At 42.6% G+C, this 20,696-nt stretch overlaps 1 protein-coding gene across 6 annotated transcripts in view; it reads right to left on the bottom strand.

Annotated features, from left to right (window-relative positions):
- Positions 1-20,696, bottom strand: part of TTLL5 (tubulin tyrosine ligase like 5) — a 136,710-nt gene that overhangs the window by 15,766 nt on the left and 100,248 nt on the right. For 4 of the 6 annotated variants that reach the window (XM_040600419.1, XM_040600421.1, XM_040600420.1 and 1 more), the window contains 2 exons: positions 12,193-12,370; positions 4,000-4,220 (listed from right to left, as the gene is read on the bottom strand). In XM_040600419.1, coding sequence (XP_040456353.1) covers positions 4,000-4,220; positions 12,193-12,370 — 399 coding nt within the window. Of the gene's footprint in view, positions 1-3,999; positions 4,221-12,192; positions 12,371-20,696 lie in introns of those variants that run through there. The other 2 variants (XR_005828831.1, XM_040600423.1) reach the window with 2 other exon arrangements.

Genomic DNA, 20,696 nt, shown 5'->3' with positions numbered 1-20,696 from the left:
CATGTTTCTGAAAAGTTACTACTGGAATGACAGTGCAGAAATTTGTATTGGTTGTGCCTTAGTCATTCCTAAAAGCAGGAAGATTTTCTACCACCTGTATCAGTTCACTCTGGGTTCTGACAGTTGAGCTACTATATTTTTCTACTTTGCATGCTGTCATTTGTAACGTGAAGACTTGATGCACCAAATGCTGCTTCCAGGGACATCTGCTTCATTCCACAGCTTACAAATACTACATCTGTGATCTCTATCTCAAAATGTTGCTCTCAGCTATCAGCAGGTCTCTTCGTGGTTCACAGACCTGACAACAGTAGTGGCAACACGAGCCCTGGAAAGGAGCCAGTCTGACTCTTAGAACGAAAGAAGAGCTTTTTGTGTTAGCTGTTCAAAAACTATCTTTCCACTTGTGATACGAGCACATTTAATCAAAACTATGGAGCCTCAAGAGACCATTTTATGGGGCTACATTTCAGCGTAGAGCTACATATTAAACCATTTCTCCCAGTTAGTCTTTTTCCACACCTTAATATGGGCCCCCAGTTTTCCACTCTGTTAGCTTAAGCAAGGAGTCTGCTTTGGACACAATCCATTATAAAGTCAACCTACCACCTTTTACAAGTTGAGAGACTGAGAAAACAAGAGAGGCCAGGAACTGAAAAGACAAGACTGAATTGTCTGGCTGTTCCATTACTTTTTTCCTTTATGTTTTAACCAGGGAAGTGTCCAAGTTACTAGATAGTTTTTGAATTAGTCAGTAATGTTCATCTTTAGCATCTCATTCTGTTTGTAGTTAGTTTTCTACTTGGTACTGTCTTCTTCCTCTTCTGGAAGCCACGTGTGCTGGCTGGGAGAGAATTGATAACGCATGCAAGGAAAAGACAGGTCAAAGAGACAAAGTTGATTTTAGTTTGTCTTCACAATCCAATCTCTGGAGAAATCCTACAAAGAAATTTTAGAAAGATGATCTTGATTAAGATGTTAAACAAAAGCCAGGTGGTGCAAGAGCAGACAGGGAAATAAGGTCTGGCTTACTGAAATATATGGGGGAGAGAGGGGAAGACACACGAGAGCTATAACAACAGAATAGCAGTCATTTCAGTCAATCTTGTGGAAATAATATACAGCACTGAGATCTTCTTTAAGGAAAGAGATCAGGAAAATAGCCAACTAAACAACTGTTAGGGGGTGAGAGTGGGCACTGAATCAAAAATGACCTGACAGAGAAATGAAGCAGCCAAAAAGCCAAAACCATATTAGATGTTATGTAAAGGAGTATTTGCCATGTCATAACCTAAGAATATGGTAGTCCCACACTGAAAAAGTACAATTCTGTGTGCTACAATGCAAGCACCCTGACAAACTGAAGCAAATACGGTAAATTCAAGACAATTAAGGACTTGGCAGGTGGAACTAATACCTGAAGTTAACAAAACCTCAACAAGTCTAAGCAACAACAGGAAACTCCAAGAAGTAGAAGGATATTCAAAAGATGGAAAGTATCTACAGGGGAAAGTGTCTAGGGAAGTTCAAGAAGAAGGAATGAGATATAACAGGATGAAACAAAGGAAAAATTCAGATTGTGCATCAGGAGAAACTTTCTGATAATAAGATTGTCTAGATTCTTCTATAATAGTCTTCTACAGCACATGGTGGGGTTTTTGCCACTGGAGTTTTTCGAAAGCAGACTACACACAGTGTTTAAGAATAGTTTGTGAAGAATAACTAGGGACCATAAGGAATGGGCTGAAGCATGCAAGACATCTTTTTCTTCTCTAATCTATAGTCCTTTGAGGCTTCTCTCCATTCACTCTCCTCTATCGATGCATCTCTGGTCTTTTCCTGACAAAAATGAATGGATTAAATTAGACTGAGACATAGCAGTTTTTAAATTATCAGCTCACAGTATGCTGGAAATTTAGCCGGGCACTTCTGTTTTCCATGTAAGTGAAAAAATGTTCCTGCAAGATCCCATGAATGGCAAGAATGGGTTTGGAGCCTCATGTTGGAGACTGAAAGGCAACTTGGAAAGTATTTCCGGAGTGGCTCCTTGCAGCCTTCAATACTTGGATTAGTTTTCTGAAATTTTGAAGGAATCTTTTGCTTTTTTTCCCCTTTCTGTGCATTTTTGGTGCTGAACTTTTTCCGGTTTTCCCACACTCCTGCCTGTCACAGAGCAGAAACCACAAAAATGCAGCAAAGTAAAGTCTGTCCAAGGAGCTGCAATTCCATCTCACAAGAATAAACATTTCCTCTGCCAAGAAGTGAGCACAGCACACCGGCATCTTCAAATACACATCCCTGCTGCCCGGCAGAGAAACCCACTGACATAGCCTGTCACCTATACTAACATGAGCTACAAAACATAAAAGAAATCAGATAGCAAACCCACCAGCATATACCTGGCCAGACCTGATGCACACATCTGCATTTGCTGAGCTGACAAAGTCTACTAACATCTTGTTTTCTTTTTAAATAGTTTTGGGGGATTAATATAGTGTGCTATCTCTTAAGATAGCAAGAGTACAGGCAGGAAATACACAAGCTTCCCCAAAGCAGTTCTGTCCAAGCTCCTCAAATATGCCTTGCAGTTCTAGATTTGAGCTACACACACACTGACAGTGCCGTAGCATCTTCATAAGCTGTCTTTCATCAGTAATCTTCTACTAAAACTTCTCTCTCTACACAGTTAGGGAACACGGACTCAGGAAACCTCACAGGAACCTGCTGTGAAAGCTTTACAACTCTTCTGGCTGTACAGTAAGTGTAAGGAAGGAAGTTACAAATGCAATTTTTACCCTTCAGTATTCAAGAATGAAATAAGTCTGAGGATATATGAGGAAAAATCTGATGAAGAATTTAGTCTAAAGCAGTTCTGTCATTTTAAAGGACATAAACAGAGTTAAGGAAGCTACCAAGAAAGATAAAGGATAAGAAGAAAGCCCAGAAGTCTTGCTCACTTTCTCTCATAATGCATGAAAGAGAAGACACACCAAGAAATGGAAAGGAAGGAAACTTATAACCAGTAAGGAACATTTCGTGACGATTTTTTTTGCTTTTAAAGGTAACACATGCCAAATCCATCTACCTTAGAATGGCAAGCACTGTATAACTAAAAGCTTAGTAAAAGTTAAAAGAAAGGTTTCTACAGGTAATAAGGAAAGCTATCATTACATTAGACACAACACAAACACTTTAAACAAAATAAACACCTGTGCTTGAAGATGTAAGTCAATCATTGTGTGTTAAATTTATGGAGAAACTCAGCTCAAGGGCAGATTAGCTTGTTAAGGATATTGTTGGGGTTTTTTTGGTGGGGTTTTCTTGGCAGCCTTTTCTGACCCACCAGATTCTAGCCCCCATCAAAGATTAAACATGGAAGGAGTGACTCAAGTGCCTAAATATAGATGTCTAGTACCATACTTGGTACTGTCAAGTTGAGACATCTGCAGAAGACTTGTGTCTCACCTGGAGATCAGGTGGAAGAGCCCTGGGCATCAAAACATCACTAGCAACCTGTATTTAGGTAAGTGAATCCCACCCTGGATCAGATGCTTCTCTAATTCAATCTGGCAGTTCCTATGTCCTTATGTTTGCCTGATGTTACAGTCTTATCTACCTTACCATTGTGAAACACGAAACTGCAACATAGCGCGCACCTATTTCAGTACACACCACTCAAACTATTCTGTGATTTATCTTGGACAGCATCACCAAAAAGATCAATGTCAGTCTCACATGGAGACAGGTTCTTTTCCGATATGTCCTTATGTTTGCCTGATGTTACAGTCTTACCTACCTTACCATTGTGAAACACGAAACTGCAACATAGCACACACCTATTTCAGTACACACTGCTCAAGTTGTTCTGCGATTTATCTTGGACAGCATCACCAAAAAGATCAATGTCAGTCTCACATGGAGACAGGTTCTTTTCCAATATTCCTTCTTGGGGGAACCAGTGCCAATTCCCTGTTATGGATGGGAACAGATCAAACTTACTTGGAAATCCTCTGGGCTGCAGCCTTTCCGACCACTGCCTGCCTGCTGTTTGGTGGAGGCTTTGGAACCAGCTGAGAAGGCGTACTCCGGGATGGCATCACTTTGTGCAAACTGGCTGCCTTCTGGATACTAGAAGTGGCACTTGATGTCTTGTGGGCATCAGAGCCAGCTGGCACAGATATATGGCTGGTACTGGACTGTGAGTAGTTGGCAAAGAGAGCCTGGGTAAAAAAAAAAAAAAAAAAAGACAACAAAAATATTATAGTAGCTGGTTACTACCTCTCTGAATATTGCTGAGAAAGCTGATGGAAGTGGGTGACATTTTTGAGAGGGATATGCCTGGTAAAGGCACCCCAGAGCTCCAGGGTCAGTCCCAGCCACAAAAAGAAGAGTTAAGTGGTCAAGTCAGCGAAGCAGTTTTTAAAGCTGAATTTTATACCCTCGGAAGCTGGGACTAGCTTCTAGGTAGGCAGATGAGCTTATTACTGCCACAGAATGATACAATTCTGGGTTGAAAAACAAGAGGTCCTATCCACAGCCTGATCTTGCAGTGGGCAAAGTAGTAAAGCTTTTATCACTTTGACTTTCTGCGTGTATCTTGCTAAATTATTCTTTGTGTGGGAGGTAGCATTGACATACAGTTCTAGGAAAGAAAAAGATTGTGGGATTGACATACAGTTCTAGGAAAGAAAAAGGTTATGGGGAAGACGGTACAATGCCAGTTCTTCGGTCTAACGCTGTAGGTGCTTGGAATAACAGAAAGGCTCTGGGGTCCCTTCTCTGAAAAAGGAACTTCAGATCAGCTGCTGAGAAAAAGGAAATCCCCAGTAATACCAGGGAACAGAAAATTCTATTCCTATCGCAGGTGGGAGAGTAAGTAAGTTGGAGATTTGTCACAGGCAACAAAAGCATCTGCATGTTACAAGACACTGGAGAGCTGAGCAGTGGACTAGCAAAGCAAGGAGCGGGGAATGGCTCCCTACGGGAGCTCTGCAAACTGCTCAACTCTTTTCAGAAAGCAGCAACCTGCTGGGAGTTCTGCCTTTCCTCCAAGTCGGTCACATTCCCAGGGCAAAGAGGCAATACCGTAACCGTGTAGTCTGGCAGCTAGAGGTCAGCGATAGGAGACAGGGGAACAGCTGCGCACTCGCCAGTCACCTCAGCGTGACCCTGGGAGCAGTGCCCTTCACTGGGTTTGTCCTCAGTTCCTTCTCTGGTGCAAAACACCCAAAACCACAGCAAGTGGGCTCCAGGCTCCAGAGAAAACCACAGTCTGAGGGCTGGCTGAGTCTCAGCGCACAGACAGGAAAAGCCCCTCTCCCCCGCAATTCTCTGGCAAATGGCAGGGCAGTGGTGTGTGGGAAGGCGTTTCTGACAGGCAGAGCTCTAGGGAGAAAAGGAAGCGCAGGAGCCAAAACAGGCCTGTTTCCTAACTAGACCTCACTGACAAGATGCCCTTGAGCTCCCAAGCCTTCTTAACCTCTCCCTTCCCCGAAGCTCTACCTTCACCGCAGCTTTCAGATTTTGAATAAGTAGCTGGTACAAGTGCAGAAGTCTGGAAAATAGCAGTCACACCCCACCTCCCCCCAGCAAAATAAACTAAAATGGAACTTGGTTTAGTGTCTTGCATCTTAAGAGTCTGACAAATCATGAGGTTGGGATGGAGAGCCTCAAGCCACTGCACCCCCTTCTTATTCAGAGTGACATTTCATTGTGCTCTCTTTGATATTATGCGTATTTCCTGTAAGTTCTTTTTCTTGTTATTAAAATCACTAAGATCCTGGAGTCCACAAAGCATACAGTCTTAGCCCCTTCCCTGTGTTAATGTGCATAGTCAAGGAGGTCCGTGACTTTCAAGAAACAGCAAGCGTGGATGCTCTAACAAAGTCTGATCAGCAAAAGCTGGGCTGAGACCTGCCTAAAGAAAGGTCATGGGTGTTTTTCTTGAGGAGGATAATGGACTTCCAAAAAGGCCTTTGTCTCCACACTGTGCTGACATTCTGGCTGCCTTCCAGGCAAGGATGGGGAGCCTGGAGGCTGACACAGACCACGGCTTCTGGATTCAGCTACCAAGTATATACTGCCCTGCTGTGAACTCCATGGGGACAGGACAGGAAACCAGGAGAAGCTACCATGCAAACGAAGAGGGCAGCTGGGGAGAGCAGCCCCTGACCACACAAAGGGAGGGCTGGGAAGAGGTTTCAGCACATCTAAGAAGCAGGAGACAGGCCTCATCACTCAGAATTCTGAAGGCTTAGGGTCTAAGCACAGCACAAGCCTAGACAAACGCTGACAGAGGCAGTCCTGAAGCAGGTAGCACCCTACAACTGTTGCTGCTGCACGTAAAAAAACTTTGAACCACACTTCACTGACTGGCAGATTTAACTTTGGTGCTGAGGAGACATTTGCTTCCCTAACAAGTTCTTAGGGCTACAAATCTGAAAAATACTTAGAACACTATGAGACTTTTTTAGCTAAAAATCACGTAAAGCATTAATGAGTTACTTCTCTTACGTAATTCTCTGGGGAGGTAGGACAGCATTAACCCTGTCCCGCACATGAACAATGTTAGCACTGGCAGAGAAACGGAATTTCCCTAAGACACAGGCTGAAGCAATATGAAAACCTAGGTTGAGAGCTCAGATAAGATTCTGACTCCCAATCCAATATTTGCCTCATTAGATCACACCTCTCCTTGCTTCCACATCTACACATGAACACCATACACAAAGCGTTATCTGTACAAAACCAGTAGTTTTTAATTAGAAAATCTCAACATGTACAGCTTGTCAGTAAATATGATGCACATCTAAGAGTATTAGCCAGTAGCTGCTGAACTTGGGCTGCTCATGATTAAAAGCAGGGAGGTACCGTAGTACTTTGAAGAAAAGCAGATATATTAAGATCTTCAAAAACAGAAAGAATGTTCCTGGCAGTTAACATCCCTGTATCTAACACCCATCCCTAGCACAGTAACGGAACAAATGTTGCAAGCAAAAACATGTTCATTCTGTGACCAGAGGAGGTAATGAAGCTCATTTCCTGTGAATCTGTCTTGGGGCTGAATCGTACAGTGTCTAATATAAAGCATGCCCCAAATTCTGCCTCCTTTCATGGGTTTGGGGCATTCTTCTGTTGATTTTCTGCCGTCTAATTAGGAATGCCCCCCCCTGCTGCAGCACCTTTGCCTTAACGGGAACAGTAGTTTAATCCTCTTTCCAGATACATAATCTTTATTTTTATGAAATTTACAAGAAACATAGCTTTGAGATTTTGAACCCATAGTCATTCAGTTTACATTGGACCAGCAAGTCTGAAAACAATGAGAGCCAGCAGTGCATGAGAACAGACAGACAGATGCACACACTCATCTGCTGCATAAAGATCTGTGCAGCGAGTTCCAAATCACTAGCACTGGAAACTGAGATGCTCCTAAGCAATAAACAATGACAAAGATTTAAGTAAAAAAAAAAAAAAAGAAAAAAAGAAAAAAAAAAAGCAAACCAAACAAAATAAAACCTGCCACTTCTGAAAAGCAACTGCATTTCAGATGACATTGAAAAAACACAGATAATTAAAAGGCTTGGAAGACCTTTGGAGTCATATAAATTGTTTAGTGGAGATTCTTTCAAGCACGTATTAATGAATTCAGTTAAATTAGTTTGGATGCAATAATCAATTGAGTTGCAAATTCTCAAAGTGGCAAAAAAGAACAGGCTCAAAATGTACTATTCACAGTGTTAAACACTGCAGTAAGAGAACATCTTGGGGTCATCAAAAAACTTATGAAGAAAAGCAAATTCATGGTATGCAGAGACTGTCCCGAAGCATGTCTTCCTTGGTAAATTCTCCAGAATTAGACTAAAATATACTAAAATAAGTTGACTTGGTGCCACCTTCTTTGTCTCTCTTTTGGTACTGGGAGTTCTCGCTTTCGGTACTGGGAGTTCTCTGGGGCAAGGATTGGGCTATATCATTGTATTGGAAAGATACTTAATACATCTGGGAGTTACCATAATTCTAATAATAGTGACAGGATCAGAAACATGGGGACAAAATCTCAGCTGGTATAAACCAGCAGACTACTGCTTTCAGAACAGTTGTTCTGCTTTACTTAGACTGAGACTTTGACTCATCAGTATCACAAGACTCAAACAGGAAAAATGGTAGTTAGCACATTTAGTGGGAAAACAATCTGAGGGAGAAAGCTGCAAAACAAGAATGAACAAGAGACTTAAGGGGAAGAGAGACTGCAAATCTGACAGCAGTCCAATACATAATAGTTAAGAAAACTGTTTAATGATGTTTAAGCCCACAATCAAATAGGCCCTGTGTCCTCGGGCAGGAATAATGTTACTTCTAGCAATACTAGGAATATTGTTCTGAATACTCAGCATTCCCAGTCAGATCTAAACAAACTGTATGGAATTCAGAAGAGAGTCACATACATTCAAAGAAAAAATTTTGCTGAACTTCATGAACTGGAAAACATTTCACAGAATGTACATTTTTTAAATGATTGAGAGGAGAGTTATCTAAGATTAACTTAGCCCAATGTTTTATAACATAAAATCTAGTTAAACTTCTAATTGAAAATGTGATCATAACTGACCACACAAGTCATTAACATGATTTATGTCTTTTTTAACATGAGCTTTTTTTGATATAAGCAGGACTGATGAGGATCATTCCACTATATGACTGTACTTCTCTTGTTTTAGTTTAGTTTTTTTTCCCATGTGAAATGTTTGGCATAAAATTCTAAACCCAGTAGATGCTAGGCTAAGCAGACAGAACATAGCCACACAGAGAAGGAGGAACCTCCCTAACAGCTAATGGCATTTTTCCAGTACAGGAAACAATTAGAGAATAAACAATGATGGTATATTAACTGCCTTGCCAACTGTAGCAGTGATACTAACATCTAGGTCATAACGTGTCACATGAAGTCTCCTTTAAACATTAAAAATACTGCTATAAGCCTGTTTTTCTTGTCTTTTGGTTTGATTTTGTAATTCTTGTTCCTTGATTTTGTTGATATTAGATTTAAGCTTCTTGTCTCCACTTTCAAACTCTGCCCCTTTATATTTTTTTCTCTCTTCTCAGGCTCTGTATTGCCTTTGTTCTTGGGCCCTACCACTGCATCCATTTGTTTGTTAGATTCTCATCCGGTCAGTTTGGTGTTTTTCTTTTTGTCCAGGGAATGAAGCACCTATTCTGGCACCAAAGCTCTGTTTCCACCATACTACACTGTGTGAACTAACTTCCACATACAATGAGCGAAAACTGTTGGTTATTATTCCTCTTCCTCTACATACACAGAAGAGAAACCATCATTCCTAAGTGTCTGGAAAATACTCAGCCCAGAGTGGGTGCTGCCACAAAGAAGTATGCAATAAGTCTTCATAATAAGACACATCCACTGCGTGGCAGATGGGGGTATTCCTATTACACAAACACCTGACTAGGAACTTCCATGCTTTCCAACGCATCCACCTCAACTCCAACATATCAAACTGTTTAATGTCCAGGCAGAAGCATTTGCCTAGATTATTAATTACAGTGCTTCTGTTATTTGTTCACGTGCTATCCATATACATATGACCAGTCCATTTGTCACAGAGAGAAGGAAGGACTGGCATCTAGTCACGTTCTATGGTCATGCTATATTCAGGATGTGCCTTTAGGTACATTAATAAATGCACTTCACCTACTGACAGATGGCTAGCCCGCCTTCCAACCGTAACAAGAACTTCAACCATCAGGTGAAACAGGCTTGGAGATATCCTTGCACGCGTTCTCCAAAGCAGAGAGGTCATGACACCCTTTCAAGTGATAGGCCTTTGGGTTTTAGGCATATATTTCTTCTGTTGAGAGAAGGTTGAGGGTCTTGAGCACAGCAGGCAAGACAACAAAGGGTGGAGAAGATCTCAATGTGTGGGATGGAACAGAAAGGAAAGAGCAGGCGACAGGAGATAGGTGGCTTACGTGATACTGACTAGGAAGTGTGGTAAAGCAATGCAGGCTAGGATAAGCTACATCAGCGTGGGGGAAAAGAAAGGACAAATGATGGCCCGCAGGAAGTTGTGGGATGGAAGCCGAAGCAGTTTGAGCGGAAAAGAGATGTAGGGCATGGAGTGTGTAAGCAGCAGCAAAGAGAAGGCAGTTGTTGGAAAGGCCAAGTTAAAGGACTGGAGGAGTCTGAGAAGCTAACCAGCAGAAGGAATTGCTCGGCGACAGGAAATAAAGACAGAGCAAGGGATAGACAGATGAAGATGAGGGTAGTGCAGTGATTGGGAGGGGCATCAGAGGATCGGTGCAACTGTGACTGGAAGGGGAGGTCTGGCTGGCTCCATATAATGTCTAGTGGGAGAGGAAGCATCCAAGAGACAATAATTTTATTAAGACCTGATTTTCACTACAGAAAGTTTGAAAGCCCCCATGTCCAGCAAATACCTTTCTTCATTAACAGCAACATTGGCACAGCCTGAGCCCTGCAGCATGGCAATGGCCTCAATACTGCAACTCCAAACTGCTTGGCTCAGAAGGAGAAGGGAGGGTGAGAAAGGAGGGGGACGTTGTGGGGGTTAGAGGAGGTTTAACAAAGAATCACTTTAACAGAAACTCCTGAGTAATGGCTCTGCCCCAGGCCAAGAATAACATCAGCTCAATGTCAGCAATTAGAAGAGGGCTCAGCCAGGCCCCATGGCCAGCTCCAGCCTCCTCACAGGCACAAGCCAGCTTACAGCCCTTTCCTGAGCTCATGAGCAGCCACAGCTGCCCACCCAGAGCCCCTTGGATAGAGATGAAAAGAAGACCTCCTGCTCAGAGTGGGAGCAAGACAACTGTAAGTGAGGGAATTTAAGGATGGAAACCGCATAGCTAAGTGAGGGCCTTGAAAGGAGGAGTGCAAGGAGCAAAGGCATAAGGGCCTCTTCGCTTCAAGATGCTCCCAGAAAAGGATGAGGGCAATTTGCCTATAACCTATTCTCAAGGATCCTGACTAGTGACTCATCTGCTTCACAGGAGGGAGCGTGGGTGTTCAGACCTCCACATGTTAGCTCTATTCACAGTTTTGTTGTGAGTCCAGTCCTGCCCCACTGCCCAGCAAACAGCTCCTTCTTAACAGAGACCAATCTCTTTTGAGTGAAGGTTTGTTCACCCAAAGACTTCTTGGACATCACTCAGAAGAACCAATACACATCTCTCATCATAACAAAGAATGGTAACGAGTGCATCGATGAACTCATTGTAACCTTTGAAGATTCCTCAGGCAGGATGGAAATGCTGTTCCAGCCACCGTGGTCCCCACCCTGGCATCTAGATATTGTCCAGAACATCAATAATACAAACCCTTTTTCATATTTCCTCTAGCTCTTGGACAATTGGCCCATCTTTTCTCCTTGCAATTGTAACAAAGAAGTCATGTATCTTGTCAGACAGTTCTCTGCAAAGCACTGAAAGAAGATCTTAAATGTAGTAATAACAAAATGTGTAGGAGGCCTGGAGAAGATTTTCAGGGTTGCAGAGAAAATTTGCATCTGGCATCAGAGTCAGTGGCCATGCCTCCTGCACACCAAAGACTCTTAAAAAAAATATGTTTGCTCAAAAGAATGAAGATTTTCCTAAATAACTTTTGAGTCCCCTTAACATAGTGCTCTTTTGGTAGCTACATCATATGAAAAGACATCCAGGAGGAGGAGAATTTAGTCGACAAAGCCTTGATGGGGGTCTATTTGCCACAGAGGACACAGCTGCAAACACAACCTCAAGACCCTATGTTTAGAAAGGCTGAAATACAACAGTGAGCCAGCTTGAAGCACCGCCCAGGAAGAACTCAAGTCAAAGCATCAGTGACAAGACTAAGTGACAATGAACTGTGCAAACCACAGACAGTTCCAAGGCTGTCTGAGGAACTATAAGGGGCTGCCCTGAACTGGTGCAGGAAAGCAAACAGCAGCATGCCAGTGGCCAAACAGAAGAGGATGCCAATGCAGTGAAAGAAGCCTTTGGGAACTACAGCATCAAAGTGCTGTCAAAATCAGTGCACGTGATACCAGTTTTGTTGCAACCTACTTGAAGAGCTACTGCCTTCATAAGAGCTGTGCCATATGTACTGGCTCTGGGGTGGTTCTGCACATTTAAGACTCGCGCAGCGCTGCTGCATCCCAGGCAGGATTTTTTCTTAGTTACCTGGTGCCGGACTTGGCTTTGCTCCAACAGCTGTTGTGACTGAAGTTTCTGCTGCTGAAGCTGCTGCGCAGCAAAATGGAGCTGATAGTTGGGATGTGGCAGTGGACTTCGTGTCACCTTGTTGTAGACACTGTTCTCCATCTCTCCTTCCCGGGCAAAACGATGACTTTCTGGAGCCCTGAGAAAAGAAGAGCCATCATGCTTTCACCACTCTGCATATAAGGACTCCTGCTTACAAAGGCACTGCTGCTTCCTAAAATAATACTTAGCCAGCTACAAATTTGTATTAAGTGGCTCCAGCAAGCACAACACCTGCTACAGGTGTCATGTGCCAAATGCCATCTTTCTAAGGAGTTTCTTGAATTCCAGGCTGGCACTGTATTACTAGCCATAAAACCATGTTTGAGGAAAACAAAGGAAAAAACAAGAAAAAAATCTGAACTGGAGCATGTCTGTGGCTGATTAGCATTTAAGAGAGACAGAGTTGCAGTAGGAAAAGAGCTAAGGACTCCCATCACTAATGAGATAATTATTTATTTGGATTTGTAGAGATTTTGTTAATACACTAACACGAGGCTTACAGGAAGCGTACACATGCTGCTGTGAGAATGGAATAGAAGAGACACATTCAGTACAATATCCAAAGGGAGGATAAAGGACTGGTAGGGTGAGGTTGCAACTAGGGCACATATTGACTCTATACAGTTACAACCTAAAAGACCTGAGGGGACTGAAGATAGGCTCATTTCTTCATCGTTGTAATGCAAGCCATTCCCAGAGAAGAAAAGGCCTCCTGCAAAGAGGCAGGAGCTCTTACAACCCAGGCTTTTACAGTGGCAGTTCAGCTGTGGCCTGCAACATGATAAGTACCAACAGGAGCTCACTGGCATGCTTTAAAGTTTGTAAGCCTCGGTGAGAAGGCAGCACCAACACACTTCTACACAAGGCCGAGGGGCTTTGCACAGAGCAGGTGGCAGACTGACAGGACCACAAGGTGTCCTGAAGAGGTTACAGTGGCCCAGCAACTCACACGTCCTGTGCTCACAAGGCGGGATGCCATATGACCCACTGAATCCTGACACTCTGGCTAATAAAACCTTTGAGGCCCAAGTTTCTGCTGATCTCTGTCATGTTTCTCTCAGCCAGTCTTTACAAATATTTCCTTTGGATTTCAAGAGCAAACTTCCCTTGTATTTCCTACATATGTCCTTAGTAACTGGGATGTATAAGATATTTGGTATCTTTCACGCCACATTTTGGAATGCAGGGTCATGCTTTTGGCAAAGGAGTTAACTGCAATCTCCTTGCTTCAGGGTCCTATCAAAACTTACAACCTAGATCCTTTGAACATGTCACAGCCTCTCTTGAATGTGTTGCATCTTCCCCCACAAGCTTCATCATCACAGCAAACCCTTAAAATATTCAGAAAGCTGTTTCAAACAAGACCAGAAGCAACGGCCAGCCCTATGCACTTTCCCTCAAAAATAACCTAATGCATCCCTTTCGAAGCAAATAAGAGGACAAGGACAAGGGTCACTCTCCATACTCGGCTCTTCAGCAACAGAAGAGTAAGACAACCCAGTGGAAAAGGAGTTCAGCTACCAGCACCTCCACCCAGCATCCTCTGGGCCTCCTCCTGCTTGGAGCACCACTACAACTTTCACTCTTACGGGCCACTAGCTGTAGGTAGACTTCCCTAGACTCTGTTCAAGGGATCTCACCCATGCTTCCTCAGTCCTTTGCTTTCACTGTACCACACTGCAACACTAGCTAAATGACTCTCACCCCCTGCTCCCTTTTGCTACAAGAGTCTCAGTCTTTTAGCTCTTTCCCCTTTACCAGTGCTTGGAAAAGTGACAACCATAATGCTGCTAACAGTACTCAGGCCTTGAAACCCAAGTTGTATAGGTCTGAATCTGGTTTTGTGGTTAACCTTGGGAGAGCTCTTCCCTCTTCCAAACGTGCCTTCCCCCTTCTGCCCCAGTAACGAGGTCACCACCTTCTACTGCTGTGGTTTTACCTGCAGTTGCTCAGCTCTCAACCCATGGATGCACATGTGCTGCTAGCCGACCAGCACTGTCACCTACTGGGCACAGGATGCCACAAAAAGCATTAACTTCAGAGGAGGACAAGACAAGACACAAGGAATCTTGGAAATGATCGCCAGCTGTCCTCTCTCCAATCCCACCAGCTCACCACACAGGTTATCAGCAGGTTGCTGTCACCTGGACTCAACTCCCATCCTAAGGGTAGTATCTGCTCCTTCCACTGCATAGATACAGGTTCCACCATCCATTCAGATGTTAAAGCTCACTAGACTTCTCCTTTGCACCAAGCAGCTGGAGTCTCTGTTACCCCTCCCAGTAAAGTCAAGTTATGCTGATAGCTGAAAAGCACAAAGGACTGTACTGGGAGTAGGATGCACCCTTCGGGAGATAGCTGGGGGACACTGCAGACCAGCCCTTGAAACAAACATCAACTGTACCAGATACAAAGCTGAAGAGCATTCAGGAGCTCCATCATAGTCATGTTGCTGCTTAGTAAACAGCCCGATTAATTCCTCATCAGTATTACTGAAAGATTATGATCTTCAACACCTCTGTTTTGAACTAAACAATTGGATTTGTCCATTTGCCTAGACTAACTTTTTCACACCAGCAATTTCTCAGTTGAGGAAATTTGGTAAGTTCATTCAAAATGCTCCTAAATAGCATAAGCCAACATTGGTTAAAGGGGTTACGTCTCATAGATTTCATAACTAGTTAAAACACATGAAACCAGAGCTAGAATAAATGGAGAGTTTCCAATGGAGGCAAATTACCACTGGGGTCCCACAAGAATCTGTGCTACAGTGTCTGCCGTTTGAAACATTTGTAAGTGATCAAGGAGGGGGTAAGGAAATAAAGAAATAAAAATAAGTTTGCTGCTGAAAAGCTGAAAGTCACTGAGAAGTATGAATAAAAATAAACACATCACTGAATGATCAGACATTAAGGTGGCAGATAACATCCAATTTAATAACTATGAAGTCATGTACCCAGGGAAATGCAATCCTAGTTTTACGCAGTGATGGACTTTGAACTACTTATTTCTATTCAGGAAGGAGATCTTATAACTACAGCTATCAGAGATTTTTCGAGGAAAACATGACTAAAATATTCTCAAAAGCAAACTCAAGTGTTAGAAATTATTAGGAAAGGTATAGGGGAGAAAAACACTACTATGCTAACATATAAACCAAAATTGCATCCACCTCTTGCATACTGAGGATAGTTCTAATGCCTGTGCCTCCTCTCTTCTCAAAAAGCATACAATAGAACTGGAAAAAGTACAAAGAAATGCTGTAAAGATGATCAAAGGTATGGAACAGCTTATATACTGAGGAATGACTAAATAAATAAGGACTCCAGCTTGGAAAAAGGACAACTGAAAGGAAATATGAAAAATATCTATAAAATCATGAGCTTCAAGGAGAAGGAGAATAGGGAACAATTACTCACCTCTCACGATATAAGACATAGGAAAAACCAAATGAAGTCATCAGGTGGGCAGGTTAAAACAAACAAAAGGAGGTAGTTTTTCTCATAACACATAATTAAACTGTGGATGCCTTCTTACTACGGGAAGCTAAGGATGCCAAAAATTTACAGGGGTTCAAAAATTATTAGACAAACTCACAGAAGCAAAAGCCACTAACACTGTTTATATACAAAGATACCATCTCCTGGCCAGAAAAATCACTGATTATTGAGTCCCAGAGAGTACTGGGGAAAGTATCACCATTCCGTAACATCACCTACTGCTCCTCCACGGGCCACTGTCTGAGCAGGACATTGAACCAGATAATCCATCTCGTCTGTGAAAATGCAACTAGTATCGTTTATGCATCACGGGTTTGAAACTAAACTTGTCTCGGGTCTCAGTCAGAAGTCAGAGAATTCAGTCAAACACTCTTTAAAGTTTTTGAGTTACACAATTTATTCTAGAAACTAGTGTCTGTTCCAACTTCTCTTGTATCTACCTCCAGCTCAGAATCTATAAGGCATAAAATTTATCCCTTGATCCAAAAGAATGCTTGGGAAGCTAAAGACTGAGTGATTTGTTCTAAAACAGAAGTAAGACAAAACGCAGGAGATAAAACTGATGAAAATGAAAACTCCACTAAAGTTGGGCCCGCTGATAGCCAAACTGGCTTTGTACCACAGAGACGACGGACTGTGACTGCAGTCTGTAGTACTGTGACAGCCACTAACTGAATGGGAAAACTTCAGGATCATTTCCTTGACCCTCATTTCTTTTGTTTTGAGATATCTAGCAAAGGAATAACAATCATGGAAATACAAATACTGAAGACTGATGGTCCAATTTTTAAAAATGCACTGGGATTGCTGCCTTGCTCCAACCTTCATCCACTTAATTCTCAAATGCTTTCATTTTGTTTCTAACCCATTTTAATCTACTTTTTCTGTTTTAACCAATATATGATCTAGAGTCCAAAATAAATTCTTTAGTATATAATATTGCCCAGATAAGCTTGGTTTAAACTACCCAGGAAAACACTGTGGAAACTATGGTATTATATCTTTAGGAGGAACTAAATAAATAAATTTAAAAAAACAAAACCAAACACAAAAACTTTGGCTAACATCTTTCTGCAGCATAGACTGTCTTGTATACAACTCCCTGCAGTTCCAATACCTCCTCTCCACACAATGCAGCACAACAGAACTTACTTTTCTGTAGATACTATATTGAAAACACTGTTGCTTGCCTGAGTAGATTTTACTCTCATGGACTGCAGAATCCTTCTGGACTGAGTATGCTTCCGTTAGCTTACATACTTCTTTATAGATGGAAATCAATACAAATTCATTATACATCACTTCAACCTTTTCCAATATAAGCATTAAATATTTCACAACAGAAAGCCTGCATATTTACAAGTCTTAGGATCACTTTCGCAGGAAGATGTTTCATCTGCAGTTTTGGAAAGTCCCCATGTAACATGTTATCAAGCTGCTGCTATTACATCTTAACGTAAAGCTTGCCCTGGTACAGAACATGGCTCAGGATCTGAGACTCAATGTGCTGCTGCCAGAGACATACTCCAGCTCTCCATCTATTTGCCATGCTCACAGGAATGAATGCATCATGGTGCAGCTTCTATTCTCAGTCTCTGCCTGTCGGATGATTTATCCAAGGATGACAGCACCTTTGCTCCCTTCCTGAAGTTGGCTCTTCTGCTTAAGGAATTCTACAAGCAGCTCAGCATAGTAATGAAGGCTGGAAAAAAGCGGTAAAGGACCTCACACCTTAACAGATACTATAGAGTTCACATGGAACCGAGACTACATAAATACCCCAAACTGAAGGAAAAGCTTTTTCACAACTCGCACCGTTTTAGGCAAAGCCAAAAATAACCAGAAAAACCCACACACCCCCAATAGAAATGACGATTATAGAGTCAGCACTCACAGACCTGCTTGTTTTCATTTCAGTGCTTGAACGCTAATGATTGACTCAATATTCATTTGCTCACATGTACAGATGACAGATATAGACATAGATGCACCTACATGTAAATGGGAAAGAGAAATTCCTGCCTGTGCCACCAGAAGAGATTGAGTTTTGTTCTGTCAGCCAGGCTGGTTGTGAGCAATCTTCTCACAGCTTGCTCAGGATTATTTATGAGTTGCTTAGTTTAGAGACCTGGCCAGGATTCAGGCCTTCACTATGTACAGGAAATCTCAGCCTTGGCATTATGGCCCATCCTTTGTAAGCAAGACTCTGTCCTTCCAGCAGCTCTTAGGGCTACTCAGTATTTTTGGCAAGAAACCCACAGCGTTCCTTTCTTTCAACTGTAGCTTTCATAAAGCCTGGGCCAGAATTCCCTCTTCCTCTTCACTGACAGCATAGGACCTCTCTGCAGCATTTTGCATCACAAAAGACACAGGTTTGCTTCTGAGACAGACTTCAACAGATCTCTGTGCTATTACGATCACAGCCCAGCCTAAAAGTGCTAGAACACCATGCACTCATCTCCAGGTTTTCTGGTTCCAAATTCCCCTTCTGCTCTAGTTCTCTCTTCCAATTCATTAGCCCTTTTCTGATGTAAGCAACACTTATGCGATCAACTGCTTACACCTTTACTAGAAACTAATGCTAGTGCACTAAAATACTTAATGCTAATAAAATATTAATACTTTTGTTCGTTGACTACAGGGGAAAAAAAAGTCTTAATAAAATCCAGCCTCCATACAGAAGGGATGTGGTTATCACCTCTTACAGAAAGGAGAGAGCTGGTTTCCGTTCCCACTTCAAATGGATTTGAAGGCAATACCAGGGACTGAAGCTGTAGACAAGACCAGACCACAGAACACCACTCACAGAATTCTTTGTAACTATGAGATTCTATCTGACAATCAGCAAGTCTGTACTAAAAGACTGATGCTGGTAGCTACTAATGATACAGCTCACACTTCTCCTAGCATCCATCATCCCTAAGTAACTCATTCAAACACCTGACAAAGCAAGGTCTACTACCACACCACCACCGCTGAGATGAATAATACCATACAATAAAAGACAGTATCAGAGGACAGGGAAACAAAAAATCCTTACTAAAGTGAAACTACAAGGAAATAATCGAGGGAAGGGACAGCAGAAGGGATCCAGAATATATTTTCTTAATGTGTAATTTGGATATAAATTGGGTTTAAAGCTTCCACTGTTCCCCCCCAAAAATTAAGGATTTTTAAATATCATAAATATTACACATAGGGCTTTCCTTTATATTTCAACTGAAGCCTTCTTCCAATGGCACAGCTGGGCACTTGTTTGACACCAACTCCTCTGTGGCAGGCAACAATACCAATATTCATGACATATACTGACGTTCCTCGTATATTGCTCACTAAGCAGGCACTTTTGAAACATTTGAAATGTGCCTACATCCCATTGAAAGGCAATGCAAACTAGGCTCAAATTACTTGTCAAAATGATACTTCAGCATTCTTGAAGAATACTCATCTATGTTTAACCCTGCTTAGTTTGTGAGAACTGATAGGATCATAGCAGGAGTAAGTATAGCTGGAGGTCTAGCAAACTGAGAAAAGAATTATCCTCCTCTTAGATGAGGAAACAAGCTGACAGCGAAAGTACTTTGCATCCTTTCCTGTAAAGGCCGGAGCTAAGGATGAACAAGGGCCGTTACTGGCAATAAGTTGAACCCAGTACATTTATAAATCAGTGTTCCCACCTTGCCACGGAATGCAAGACAATCTTGGGCAACATTTTCTTTCCCACAGGGCATTCAGGCGGTATGACAAGTCCAGGAAGCTTTCAGTACAAAGTCTGGGCGAGCACCAGCTGCTAGAAAGTAGTTGGCATAGTAACTGATGATTCTGTCTAGTATGGCAGCTCCCAGTATCCTGCTGACTTATGTTCAGGCACTCAGAAAAACACAGAACATTTTCTTTGGCACGCTACATGCTTCTACCATCCCTAACAATAGGCCCTAGATTGGGGCTGGCTATGGAGCAATGATAAACATAGTGGGACAAAGCCCAGGATGCTGGGGGCCTGGCTGGGATGCAGGACTGTCGGGCCTCTCACAGCGCCACTTGCCTCAAGGCCTTTCTTTGTCTTTTCTCCCTCTTTCCCTCCCCTCAGCTTCAAAAGCAATAAATTAAAAATTGAAAAACAGAGCAACAAGTCTTTGAGGATGGCTTGCTCCTGGCTTCTACTGTTATCAGGGGCATCTACAAAAGAGTGACTTTGCTGTAGATTAGTCAGCAAGAGTTTGCATTTTAGCATGGTCTGTAGTTCTGAGTGCTGCAATGTGCAAGCCCTTAAAGCATCCAGCGGCAGCTATGTTACAAAGGTAAAGGTAGCTTTTCAAAAAACAGGGGGGGAACAAAGCATTTTTAATATCCCTAAAAGAGCTCAGCCTAGGACTTGGGAGTCATCTGAGGCCCAGGGAGCTGTCCAGAACTCGCCACGGTGCAGGCACTTGAACAGGGAAAGGGCAGGCAGGAAGCAGCTGGCCTGTATAAAACAAGGATGCCATCACCTGGCCTGCAGTCTGCTTTTGAGCTCTGCAAGAGAAGTCAAGGAAAAGCTTTTAAAGTTAATGAGCAGCCTGTCAAGGCTGCACTGGCATAATAAACGTGTGGAACTGCATTTTGGGTTCAAATCCAGTTCAAAGTGACAAACACAATCTCCCGTGGTGAAGGTGTTGCAGAGATGTAGGAGTTATTGTCCCAGACCATCAATCAAACTTTCCCTCCTTAGTGATCAGGCACAGATGCAGGCATCTTGTAATAGTTCCAGCCTTAGTTCTTCAGCTCCCCGCTTGCCGAGCAGCTCAAGCTACTATTACCTACACAGAGGCTCCTACCATCAGTATCTTTGTGCCATGAGACAACAGAAGATGTACAAGGTCCATAGGAAAAGCCTTGGGACTAAATTGGTTGAGGCAAAGAACACAAAAAGTTCCGTGGACT

This window comes from Falco naumanni, chromosome 7 (genome assembly GCF_017639655.2).
Source record: "Falco naumanni isolate bFalNau1 chromosome 7, bFalNau1.pat, whole genome shotgun sequence".
In the NCBI taxonomy this organism is placed as follows: Eukaryota; Metazoa; Chordata; class Aves; order Falconiformes; family Falconidae; genus Falco; species Falco naumanni.
The sequence above is the reverse complement of the archived record's forward strand: the minus strand, read 5'-3'. Positions and strand labels throughout refer to the sequence as shown.